This window comes from Protopterus annectens, chromosome 2.part1 (genome assembly GCF_019279795.1).
Source record: "Protopterus annectens isolate FY-2018-M chromosome 2.part1, PAN1.0, whole genome shotgun sequence".
Lineage (NCBI taxonomy): Eukaryota > Metazoa > Chordata > Ceratodontiformes > Protopteridae > Protopterus > Protopterus annectens.
In genome coordinates this window covers 1,163,356,404-1,163,370,558 of record NC_056729.1, presented here as the reverse complement: position 1 = coordinate 1,163,370,558, position 14,155 = coordinate 1,163,356,404, and the positions used below count along the sequence as shown (strand labels likewise).

At 40.3% G+C, this 14,155-nt stretch overlaps 1 protein-coding gene across 1 annotated transcript in view; it reads left to right on the top strand.

Moving 5' to 3' along the window:
* Positions 1-14,155, top strand: part of LOC122794364 (protein eva-1 homolog C-like) — a 1,797,456-nt gene that overhangs the window by 638,768 nt on the left and 1,144,533 nt on the right. The window contains exon 2 of the mRNA XM_044062695.1: positions 1,594-1,808. Within this exon, the coding sequence (XP_043918630.1) occupies positions 1,594-1,808 (215 nt within the window). The remainder of the gene's footprint in view (positions 1-1,593; positions 1,809-14,155) is intronic.

Here is a 14,155-nt window from a genome sequence, read left to right as displayed (position 1 = left end):
AAGTGGGAAATACATAAAACTGTGGAAGTATCAGCTTGAGGCACTATTGGGCTAGGTAGAGGTCGTTTTCAGATAAAGTCAAGACAGAAGGTATCTTCCACACGGCTTGATTGAAACAGCACTTACCACCCAGAAAAAGGAAATGTTAAACAGCAAATTAAAACTAAGGTAATAAGTAAACATATCAGAGTAGGAGAGGGTTGCAGATGACACTACTGAAGACATAAAGGATAGGAGAAATAAAAGAAAAATGTAGAGATCATCAAAGAAGCAATAAGCACAGTGAAAAATAGCCTGAGGGAAAGTGATAGGATAAAAATACAAAGACACTAGGACAACAAAAAGTATAACAATGTATGAAAAACAGTCAAGTAAAGTAGGAAAGTATAGAGAAAGTATAGACAAAAAGTAGGGAGCAAAGTATCAATATAAACAACAGTTAGAGCTAGTGTACATTTAATGTTTTTATTTATATTTATTTAATAGTTGATAATCAGATAAGTGGGCTGGCCTGAAGACCATATTCAGCCACAACTCCAAAGTACAGAAACAAAAGCAAGCAATATGAATATTTAAGAAGCATACAAGATTTTCCAGAAGCATTTTTAGTTGTTTATTTCTTAGGAGAAAAAGTCATTAGTTAATTATTTATTGACATTTGATTACCAGGAAAGTCTAATTGGGTAGAAGCCCATTTTCAGTGGAAGCCTGGTGAGAAAAGCTCCAAATTATTACAAAACATTTTAAGAACAATAATTTTACAGTCTTCAAAAATAAAACAAAACATCTGCAGTTTAAATAATGATAACAAATTAGTGATAATATAAAAACATTGGTTAAGAATTGATAAAAGTTATATGACAATCTAATATTTATTGAAATTTTACACAGTTTGTAGAGAAATTAAAGGTAAGTTAGTCTAATACAAACAGGAACTGCAATATGAAGTGAGGGGAAAAACAGGCTTAAGATACATTTCGAAAGAAAGTCAGGGAACAAAATTTGATAGAAGTGAGGAAGTAAGTGAAGAAGGCAGAGTAAAGAGGTATAAGCAATGAAAGGGTCCTTGTTCATATTTAGAGATATAGTTTATCCTGGTTTTGAGCAAGAACAAAGACAGATTTTAGCTAGGAAGTCTTTCAGAGTTTTGAAAGATGGGAGGGAGGGCATTGACTTGACAGATACAGGTAAGGAGTTCCAGGCCTTAGTAATCTTGTAGAAATATGACAATGCCCAGATCTGATAGGTTTGTAGACAGGCAAGAGTTTTGGGTAACTGGATTGCAATGACCAACTGGAAACATAGTTGTATAGAATGGTTATGGAGGACCAACTCACTCCTACAGAGGTGTCATTTTGGTAAGTAAATAACTTTTTTTTTTTTAATTAAGAAAGCAAACAAGCATGCACTATACAGGATTAGAATCAGCTTCAAAATACTGACCATCCTTCTGTGTACGTCAATAACCTAGGGTAAACATATACATTTTTCTTTACAGTCAAAATAATTAAGGAAAGCATAAGGAGAAATTAGTGCTAAGCTGATGTCTGGTTTCTGGTTTGTTAAGTCCTAATATCTTTCTGTGTTTAACAGGTTATATGTCAAAAGTGCTAAGGAATTATACAGAACATGCTTGTGATGGAGAATATATTTCTCTCAGATGTCCCCACAGAACCACCATCAGCATCCAGTCATCATTTTATGGACGAAGAGTGCCTGGTCATCAGATGTGCCCATCACGCTACCCACAGTCCTATTCCGAACTAGTCAAAGAAGCTTTCTCTTGTTCTGCTGTTACATCATTACAGGTAAGGATAGCAAGGACTCTTAAGTGCTGAAATTTATGCCACAGGGCATGTATTCTGTGTGACATTGAGCAAACCATTAAATACATGTGTACTGCAGCTCTCCCATGAATAATTGTCTCTTTGGTGATTCTAGTAGAACTATGTGGTTGACAAGCAGACAAATAAAAAATAAATACATACATGAATCACACACAAGTACTTAAGTATATGAACTTAGTATTATCCAAAGGAAAGGACCATGTTTTATATATTAAGTTAAAATTGTGGTTGATGAAAAAGGTGAATAGACTGCTTCACAATTATGACTTTGATATAAATCATGTAGACTTTTACCTTTACATGTCTCTTTGGTGCTTTTTACTGTTAAATGCAATAGATTGCTCTACAGCTATATCATTAGATACAAACAAACTTGAATACACACACTTTTTTTTTTATAAAAAAATTAAAATATTATCTGACATGTCTTACAAAGGCTTGTTTGTTACATGTGACTTTATACTGAATGCTTTACAGAAGTAAAGAGGAAGACTGCATAAACCTTTTTCTTGTAGTCCATGTGTCAGTAATCATAGAGTTGTACCATTCGACTGTAGGAGCGAGTGGTTGCTGACAGATCTCCTGTCACAAGCATGTTCTGTAGAATCTCTTAGGATTTGAAGGAGGCTGTAGCTTGCCACCCAGGTGATACCTAGTGGGAGCTCTATGAGTTTGCACATTGGAGTTCTCAGCTGGCTGAGCTCGCATTACCATAGTACATTTGCACTAAGTAGCCCAAGGGAATCTAGCATGCACAGGCATGTTTCCCCTTGGGAGATAGCATTCTTAGGCTTGGGGGAGCCATTAAGTGGGAGGGAGGTGATCCCAGAGGTACAGAGTAGATGTGTTCCATACTGTTTGACTCTCACCTGGGAACAGTGGGCTTATGGTGATTTCTGGGCAAGAATGAATTGATTGTAGGTCTCTTGCCTATCCTGGGAATACCTGGCTCTTGTTCCAAAAGAAGGAATGGGCCATTTAGTTGAAATGAGAGGAGCTATTGGGCAAGGTCCTTGAGGGATGGAGTTAAAAAAAAATACAGCAAAAATCAAAGTTCTTCTTTTTGTGGTGCCATGGCTTAAAACTAGAGCAGCTAAAAGATTATTTTTCACAAGTGGTGCAAAGAACTGAAATAAACTGCAAGTGTCAGAAGCACTAGATTTATTTAAGAATCGACTGTATGCTTTTATGGATATTAGAAAAATCAAAAGTCTTAGTTTAACAACTGGTTCTTGGAGGCCTTTGGCTGTGAGACAGCAGTAAGTTATGTGATTCTGTAATTCTCTGATTCTGTTATTCAAGTCACATTTATGTCTTTGTGATGTACTGCTGTCCTCACTGTCATATATCTGCAGGGAGAGAGGGTTAAATGTGTTTAAAGGATTAGTCAACACTCAGGTGGCTAATGAACATTATGCAAAAATAAAATATTCTCATTTAGGATGAACTGAAAAGTTTTTCCTCTAACCTACCAGAAGTCAACGCATTGGGTCAGGGGTTAAGATGTTTGGCTTCTTGTTCTAGAGTCAGAGGTTCAGTCCGGTCCTTTGGTGTCAGTCAGACCTCTCAGCCATGATTTTGACCTTCATATTTAGCCTTGTTCCCCACAGAGTTCATGATTTTTTCATAGAGTCAGATCTGATTATGGGAACATACCTTATGAAATAAATAAGCTTAGCCTATGGAAAGACTCCATATTACCTTTAAATCTGTTTAATTTCACTGCTATTTATTGCCCGTATTTGTACAGGTTGGCACTCAGTTTACCAGAGCTGCACAGAGCTAAACAACTTGTGACTGATTTGCTGTGTTATCTGAAGCATCCACTGCTTTCTACTGTAAAATAAGTACCATTTTACTTGATCTGCACTTCTTGTGCTGTTTTTTTACTATGTGCTGTTATTTTTGAACTGTATTTTTGCTGTTAGCTGCACTTTTTTAGCCTAGCATAGACTTGGTTCAGATTTGCTGGACCCAGTCTGTTTTTGCAGTTTCTGAGCACTAATATAGCTTTCCTCCAAAAACGAGCCCCCCCCCCCTGCACCTTTGTGAGAGAAGAGTGTAGCTAAGGACCCACCTGAGTGGTGACTGTTGACCCAGGGCACAGTCTCATGCACTATCATTGGTTAGAGTTTGTTAAATCTGTTTAATTTTGTTGCTGTTTATTGCTCATTTTAGAGTGGTACGCACCATCGCACACTACTATGCAGTGGCAGTTACCATTGGTGGTTATAGACGCAAAGTACCAGACAGATACATTTTCCCTGCTTGTGTTCCATATGAGGTTTCCACCCTGCCTGTACTCTTTTCTTCACCTCTCTTCCACACTCACCATTACTCTGAACTGTTGATCCCAAGTACTGTTGTGCTTCACTGCTTGGAGATACACTCAGCTGAGCCTCTGAGGTAGCAATACAAGTCTCACCCTTTAAGCCTCTCGCAGTTTAGAACTTCTACTAGTCCTTCAGCCATACTTGGTCCTTCTAGTCCTCCCCATACTGACCACAGTGCAATAGCTAGTATCATGGATGGGCAGTTTGTTACAGTTTCTCCAGCCAGCCTGGTTGATAAGGACATCCTGAGGCAGTGTAGCAATTGCCTCATGTACACTGACAACCGATTACTTGTATGTCATACAAATTCAATAAGTGAGAGATGCAGCTATACTAAGAGTCTAGAATCTCTTCTCTCTCACTCACAAATCAGCATATCAGATACTAAGGGGGTTCTCAGCTCACACAGTTCACCTACTGCACAAACCATTTGCACAGCACCTAAACCCACATATGCAGAGGCACTCACCAGAAGTTTACCTAAAGATCAGAGACTTCACAAACTTAAACATGCTTCACGTAACTCACTAACAGCTGAACACAGTACACATAAAACCATATGCACCAGTCTCTCACCTAATAAGCCCAGAAGCAAAACACAAAATTCAATGTCTTGATGATAGGTGACTCCATTGTGAGACACACAAATGTCCCACTCACCAGGCTAGTTAAGGAGAAAGTCACGGTCAGCTGTTTGTCATCTGCCAGGATCCGCCACATCACACACACACTCAAGTCTCTTAACAATAGATGCTGTTATGACTTTGTCATAGTCCATGTTGGGTTGGTGTAAACAACATGAGATGTACCTCAATGGACTATATAAAGAGAGACATGACAGAATATGTGTCCCTGGCAGGTATGTCCTTAGCTTTAAGCTGCAGTCTATCTTCACCTAGGATGATGCCACAATCATCATCATCATCTTCTTTTGGCTGTTCCCATTAGGGGTCGCCACAGCGGATCATCTGTTTCCATTTCTTCCTGTCCTCTGCATCATGCTCTTTCACACCAACCGCCTGCATTTCCTCTCTCACCACATCCATAAACCTCATCTTAGGCCTTCCTCTTTTCCTCTTACCTGGCAGATCCATCCTTAGCATCCTTTTCCCAATATACCCAGCATCCCTTCTCAGCACATGTCCAAACCAACACAATCCTGCCTCTCTTGCTTTGTCTCCAAACTGTCTAACCTGAGCTGACCCTCTAATATACTGATTCCTAATCCTGTCCATCCTAGTCACACCCAATGCAAATTTTAACATCTTTAACTCTGCCACATCCAGCTCTGACTACTGCCTTTTCGACAATGCTACCATCTCCAACCCATATAACATAGCTGGTCTCACTACCCTCTTGTAGACCTTCCCTTTCACTCTTATTGGTACCCGTCTGTCACAAATCACTCCTGACACTCTTCTCCACCCATTCCACCCTGCCTGTACTCTCTTCTTCACCTCTCTTCCACACTCACCATTACTCTGAACTGTTGATCCCAAGTACTTAAACTCATCCACCTTTACCAACTCTACTCCCTGCATCCTCACCATTCCTCTACCCGCCCTCTCATTTACACACATATATTCTGTTTTAGCCATGCTGACCTTCATTCCTCTCCTCTCTAAAGCATATCTCCACCTCTCCAGGGTCTCCTCAACCTGGTCCCTACTCTCACTACATATCACAATGTCATCTGCAAACATCATAGTCCACGGGGCCTCCTGTCTAATCTCATCTGTCAACCTGTCCATCACCACTGCAAATAAGAAAGGGCTCAGAGCTGATCCTTGATGTAATCCCACCTCCACCTTAAATGTATCTGTCACTCCCACCACAGTCCTCACCAATGTCACACTACCCTTGTGCATATCCTGTACCACTCTGACATACTTCTCTGCCACTCCCGACTTCCTCATGCAATACCACAACTCCTCTCTAGGCACCCTGTCATATGTTTTCTCTAAGTCCACAAAGACACAATGCAACTCCTTCTGACCTTCTCTGTATTTCTCCAACAACACTCTCAGAGCAAATATTGCATCTGTAGTGCTCTTTCCTGGCATGAAACCATACTGCTGATCACTAATCATCACCTCCCTTCTTAACCTAGCTTCCACTAACTACTCTTTCCCATAACTTCAAGCTTTGACTGATCAATTTTATCCCTCTGTAGTTACTGCAGCTCTGCACATCACCCTTATTCTTAAAGATAGGTACCAAACACTTTTTCTCCACTCCTCAGGCATCCTCTGACTTTCCAAAATTTCATTAAACAATCTGGTTAAAAATTCCACTGCCATTTCTCCTAAGCACCTCCATGCTTCCACTGGTATGTCATCTGGGCCAACAGCCTTTCCATTCTTCATCCTCTTCATAGCTGTCCTTACTTCCTCCTTGCTAATCTGCTTCACTTCCTCATTCACTATCCCCACATCATCCAACCTTTTCTCTCTCTCATTCTCTTCATTCATCAGCCCTTCAAAATACTCTTTCTATCTACTCAACACACTCTCCTCACTTGTGAGTACGTTTCCCTCACTGTCCTTTATTACCCTTACCTGCTGCACATCTTTCCCAGCTCTGTTCCTCTGTCTAGCCAATTGGTACAGGTCCTTTTCTCCCTCTTTAGTGTCCAATCTCTCATACAATTCTCTTTATGCCTTATCCTTAGCCTTCGCCACCTCTCTCTTTGCCATGCGCCTCATCTCCTTATACTCATGTCTACTTTCTTCATCTCTTTGACAATCCCACTTCTTCTTCGCCAGCCTCTTCCTCTGTATACTCTCCTGTACTTCCTCATTCCACCACCATGTCTCCTTGTCCTCCTTCCTCTGTCCAGATGTCACACCAAGCACCTTCCTAGCAGTCTCCCTAATACAGACAAAAAATGATTGACTTCAAGAATTACCTTAGTTTCTGGTGCCATTCTAAGGGGATCCAGTTCCTGTCAGCCTAGGATGATATGGTTGATAGACCACAATGCTTTGCCAGAGATGGTTTTTGTGATGAAAGGTGGTACTGCCAGCACAGCTAGCTGAAATTTTGTAAACAATTATATGTCATTTCTGAGTATGAAAATGATTTATATGAGATGCTTGTGTTACAAATGTATTAGAACTGTGGGTCATACAAGATGCTGGTGTTACAAATTAATTAGAACTGTATGTCATGTGTATATCAAACTGATTTGTAGAGATGTGTATGTTGAAAAGGCATTTTGTAAAGTGCATGAGTTTGGACTATACCACAGTGTGCCTACTGCAGAAAACCGAAATGTGCATGCACTGTTGTAACTGTTTAAACGTATGTTTTAACAGAAGAAACTGGAGAGTTAACCTCAGTCCAGCGAAATTTAGAAAAATATCTGAAATTAAATCACTTTATAGGCTAGGCCATAAAGATGCTATCTCACAGGTTTCAAGGCAGCCAGAGGCATAAAGTCTGTACTAGGAAGCTTTCTGTATTGTCTTTGGGGTGAACTAATTACTTGTATGGAAGCATGAATGAATTTATTTATTTATTTATTTATTGACATTTGTTGACCAGGAAAGTCCGATGGATCAAAAACCCATTTTCAGTGGAGGCTCGGGAGAAAAGCTCTACAATTAATCAAAGATTATACAGAATAAATACAAAGTGAAAGAGTTATGTATGGATACTTAATAACATACTTTCAATCACAGAAGTATAATCATAGATTATGGTATAACATACTTTCATTCCACAAGAGTGTAATCATAAATCTTAGTAAAACTGATACATATCTAGGAGAAACAGTGATTTAGAGAAGTAAGAAAGATGATATCAGAGAGGGTTAAAAACAGCATCTGAGTAGTTAAGTGTATGAAGTTAAGGGGGAATGCAATTGTTTCATGACTTCCAGCACCTGCCAAAGGTCTGAGCAAAAGCCCTTGTATGTGTATTTTTACATGTAGGGGCTAAATCCTGCCAGCTTCCAGCAATGGGGGATTTTGCATGGGAACTAGAGTCAGATGACCAGAAATTATGTCATTCTGCAAGCTATCCCAGCAATAATATTTTAGATATTATTTTGAGAAGTCTTTTGTTGAGACAGAGCATTCTGTATTTTGTTTTGGACCTGACAACAAGAAGATCCAATCACCACATCATCTGCCTTGCTGTATTAAGTAAGTTATTAGGGTATAGTAATTCCCTTAGATACCGTCAGGAATATAGTGAAACTTAATTTAGATATTGTTTTTCTTTATTTATCTGAGCCTGTCATGCAATGGTATTTTAAATATTTCCTGTGTTTTGAACTCTGATGTCACTGTAAATATATACTTAGTATTTTCATGTTCTTTTCTTGTTGTTTTATTAAAGATTGTTAAACCTTTCATTGTGGCTTATCTTTGTAGAGATATTTAAGTTCTGAGAGTACTTGCATATTTATTTGGTGACAGTGTGTGGGCCACTCCTAATAGCCTTGCTCTTGGTCAACCTGACATTTATATTAATATTAATTTCACTCAGTAAAATTGGACACCCTTTGCTAAGGGAATTAAAGTAGCTGGTGAGGGGTTCATGTGTCAGTGGTAACTACCTTATAGTCCGGACAAGAGGGGGCATAGCTAGTAAACCTGTGCCAGCCTTTTCCAGGTGTGTGTGTGTGTGTGTGTGTGTGTGTGTGTGTGTGTGTGTGTGTGTGTGTGTGTGAGCTACTTGGGCAGGGACACAAAGCACTGGTGGGACAGAGAGAGTTTTTGAGGACTTGGCTTGGAACCCTGGCTAAGGACTTAACTCTATAGCTGTGCCAGTGGGGAGTCTTATTGGGGGATCTGGAGAAAGAGAGAGAAAGCAGCCCTGGACTGACTGTGGTCTCTGTGCACTCTTAAGGGAAATTGCACTTGATGCAGAGAGATGCATCAGGAAATACTGTGTGTGTACCTGTTATCCTCCTAATGAACATCCTCCACAGGTTCCAGTGATAAGGATTGAGGCTCCTTGACTACGGGCCCAGAGGTGGGATATCCACGTCACATTGGTTGGCAGTGGTTGGTCATCACAGTCTTCACCTGTCACCTTTTGGCTTTTGGTTACTGGCTAAGGCACTTGCTTCCCCATAGTGCCTTTTTTAAACAATGTCACAAGAACAAAATTCCTGATGTAAAAATACCCTTGAAAAACAACAGCAAGGTTATGCTGCTAAATGCTAGGAGTCTAAATCTGAATCTGCACTCATTGGAAGCATTCCTCACTTTGGAAGATGCGGATGTCTATGCAGTCAGAGAGACCGGGTTCAAGGCCATGAAGAGCACCCCAGCCATGTTGGGTTATAATGCCTTCCACACGTTTAGACCACAAAATGAACATGTAAGAACTAAAGGGGGAGGAGTATCATTTTTCATCAAAAGTAAACACACCTCTAGATTGGTTAAACAGAACAATTCTGTAGAGTTACTGCTGGAACAAATAACTGTAGGAAAGACCCACCCCTGAAGTTATCATCATTTACAGGTCTCCCTCCATAAACCATGGTCTCCGCACTGCCTATTTTGATCTATTTGAGTTGCTCACAATACAACTAAACACTCTGGTTATGGATGACTTTAACTACCTGACCATAGATGGGTAAACATGTACTAACACACTCGCCCTAAGGTTCTTAGACTTTGTTAACTCCAATGCCTTGGAACAGTTAGTTGGTATCCCCACAAGGGGACCAAACATTCTTGATCTAGTACTCACCAACATGGGAGATCAGTGCAGCACCACAAGTGTGTGGCCCTCCATGGTGAAGTCTGATCATAAATCAGTCTCGTTTGAAGTAATGATTACATCAGAACCCCCCAGGAGAAATTAGGCTAACAAACTTCTTGAAAGCCAGCTGTAGTCTCTTAAGGGATGGCATTAACAGCTTCAAAGCTCCTGTCCACAATGACAGCTAGGACACTTGTACTGGGATGTACAGCAATGCTCTGTATAAACATCTGTGCAGTTGTATTGACTCAGCCGTACCTGATAGGACCAAAGCAAGATCCTTGAGAAAGAACAAGCCTACCTGGTGGACATCTTCCCTAAACAGTTATACAACAAGAGGAAGAAATTGCTATCTAAGAAAATGAAGGAATGGTCTCAGAATTGTAAGCACACACTTCTCAATTTGAACAAGCAAATAAGACATCTTGTAAAGTCCTCTAAAACTAATTACAAATTTAAATTAGCATTCCTGGCTAAGGATAACCATAAGGCATTCTTTAGCTGCATCCGAAACCTTAAAGGAAAAGCCCAGATTTGCTCTGAATTTGTGCTGAACCACATACACTGAACTTGTAGAACTAGCCAACCTACTAGTGGACAGGTTCAGAGAAAACTTTTTCCCCTGTCCCCACCACATGTATCGCAGAATATTCCTACCACCTGTTCTCTACCTAGAATCTCTAAAGAGCAGGTCTTAACTGCTCTCTCCAAAGCCCAAAACACAGCCTCTATGGGACCTAATAACATCCCAGGCTGCATTCTAAATGGTTTAAAATAGGAGTTAGCAACACTCTTGAGTAGTCTATTTAACCACAGCCTAAGCACTGGTTTTCTCCCTGCAGAATGGAAAACAGCTACCGTCATCCCCTTGCACAAAAGAGAAGCATCCACTGACCCTGGGAGCTATAGACCCATAAGCCTAACTAGCCTTATTTGCAAGGCCATGGAGAAAATCATCATGGACCTTATCAACATAGATATAGGAATCCTTTAAATGTTTTACCTGACCCAGTTTGGTTTTGTCAAGGGCAGATCGTGCCTGTTGAACCCAGTGGACTTTTTTTGAGAATATCACCAGAGCCCTGGTTGAGGACAGATTTGTGCATATGTCCTACCTAGACTTAGCCAAGACGTTTGACATAACCCCCCACTCAGTCATCATTGAAAAACTCGCCCAGCTGTGGATCATCCCATATATTGTCAGGTGGGTTGCAAACTGGCACACCAACAAAACACATATATTCAAAATAAGAGATTCCACCTCGACCGACAGACCTGTTACCAGTGGTGTTCCACGAGGTTCAGTGCTGGGTCCCCTATTGTTTGGAATCTGCTTCTTGGAAGTACAGGCAAAAACAAAAGGTGTGTAGTTGACAAAGTTTGCTGATGACTGCAAACTGGGTGAAGTCATTGAGTCCCTAGATGATGTCAGCATTCTACAAGAAGGGCTTACTCAAACCAATGATTGGTGCCAAAGTCATGGACTGAAACTCAATGCAAAAATTCATTATCATCCCCTTCAGCAAGGGCAATGTCCCTGTGGATTACCATATTAATAGAAACACCCTAAGCTCTAAATCAGTGGTAAGAGATTTGGGCACACAGGTGGTCAAGAAGGCCTTATAAATTGCTCACCTCATAAGTAAGGGCATAACTTCCAAAACAAAAGCGGTTATAACCCTCCTGTACTCTTCCCTCATCAGGCCAGTAATAGAGTATAATGCTAGCTTTAGTATCAGGCACCTGCAGCAACTAGAGAGACCTCAAAGGTTTCTCCTGAAGAAAATTCAGGCTCTTCAGCACATCATACACGGACAGACTGAAACCACTGTCACTGTACTCTGTATCGTATTGACTACTCAGAGGTGACCTGTGCCTTGCATACAGAGAAACCTCTAATCCTGCCTTAATTGCTGTGCTGCACATTTGTAAGTCAGATGGTATACAATTCACTCGCTTCATGGACATTAACCTAGCCTGTGACATCAACAGTTCTTGCTGGAGAGACAGATATGTCTCTCAGAGGTTACCTCTCCTCTGGAATAAACTTCCAATTCAAGTTAAACAGAGCCCCTCATTGACTCTATTAAGCGTAAATTGGATTCACCACATGGACCCACGTCCCTCTTGGATAGGGGCAGTCGGTGCTGATTTAGATCAGCTTTTAATCATTGACCATATCTCTAGGTCATATAGGGAAGGGTTGAATTTGGCTAGGCTTGTAAAGGCCCCAGGGTCATTAGCCTAGTAATCTCCTATGATCCTATTTATTTATTTATTTATTTATTTTACATTTATTGACTGGGATAGTCCGACTGGATATATGCCCATTTTCAGTGGAGGCCCAGGGAGAAAAACTCCAGATAACACAGATAGAACATAACAGATATGAGTCAAACATATTTACAAAGCCCTCTAGTGGGTACTCACAATATACACAATGCGTAATAGTATACAAAAACAACAGGTTGCAGCAAGCTATTATGAGCAAGAGATGTGTACAATATTAATTTAAAAAAGGCATTGAATAAGTAATGATTAATTAGGGTTTGTAATGAGACAATGCCAGTGCTCTTTAAAATACTGTTTGAGGCCTTTTTTGAAGAGACTTAAAGAAGGTTTAAGGGTAAGATTAGATGGAAGTGAATTCCAAGTTTTACCAATGATGTTGGCAAACAAGGAGTCACTGACTGAGTTAATGGCTTTGCGGGTTTAGACCAACAGTTTATTGGATGATCGTAGTTAAATTACTGTATGACATCATGATATTTTTGAGTGCCAGAGTATTTTCAGGGTGGTACAGAATTTTGTGTGCTACTATAAGCTGATTGAACAGAAGTAGGCTAGGCAGTTCTTGCCACCCGAGAAGACTGAAGTTTTTGACAGTGATGTGTCCTATATGTTGAGTCTTCTGGCAAATCTGGCAATATTGTTGTAACAGTGAGAGAGATTGCTAAGTTCAGTTTTGCTCAAATTGGGGAGTATGGGGGAGGCATATAGAAAGGTAGAGAGTAGGTGTGAGTGGGTGATTGCCCTCCTAGCTAATGGAGTTAGAAAAGGTTTGGTTCTATATAATGAGTCAAGCTTTTTTTTTCTTAAAAGATCTTTTTTATTTTTCAAATACATTTGAATGAAATCCATAGTATTTAAACATAACATCTTAAATAGCTATGTACACTATTTACATTGGCCTGACACTATAACAGATCTTAATCTATACAGTTACTTTATAAGTATGTCGAATTCATTATCAGAGTGTCGGATCAATTATTGTATAGTGTCAATCAATGATAAGACTTTTCCCAAGGGTTGTTGATAAAAAGCTTTGGATAAATTCTTAGTTCTTTAATTTTAATTTCCAATAATGCTATGGTCTTCAATAGGCTGTAGAAGTCTTCCAAAGTTGGTATTGTGTTTGTATTCCATCTTCTTGTTATACATTTCCTTGAAATTACAAGTATAGCCATACTAGATACATGTTTGACCTATACAAATGAGGACCTTCATTCACATTTAATAATATAAGAGCTTTAGTTAAATAAAATGATTCATGAAATAAAGTGTGTAGAAAGGGGTCTACTACACTAAACTGAGAGTACACAACACCGACAACCACAACATCGACACCACAAGAACGAAATCGCAAAAACACGAAAGTTCACATGCCCGACAAACCACAATCCCGACAGTTAACAAAACAAAAGGTTTGCTGTTCAACACAACACACACAACACAAGCACACCAACAACCTAAAAACCTACACTACAACTTACACACAACTATCTATGCACTAACCTTCACCCAAACCCTAACCCTAAGGTCCACCACTATCGCACACTTACCTTACCCGCACCCTAACCCTAAGTCACTTAATCCGCCCCTAACCCTCAAGTCCCTCACTATCGCACACTTACCTTACCCGCACCCTAACCCTAAGTCCCTCACTATCGCATGCTTACCTTACACGCACCCTAAATCCCTCACTTTCACACACACACCTTACCTGCACCCTAACCTTAAATCCCTCACTATCGCACACTTACCTTACCTGCACCCTAACCCTAGGTCCCTCACTATTGCACACTCACCCTACCCGCACCCTAACCCTAAATCCCTCACTATAGCACACTTACCGAGTCACGATCACACGTTTCCCATGTCGGTGTTTTTGCTGTCGGGATTACAAGTTGTTGGTTATCTGCTCCGTCGGTCTTCTGGCATTGGTGATGTGATTGTCGATCTTCCGAGCTGTCG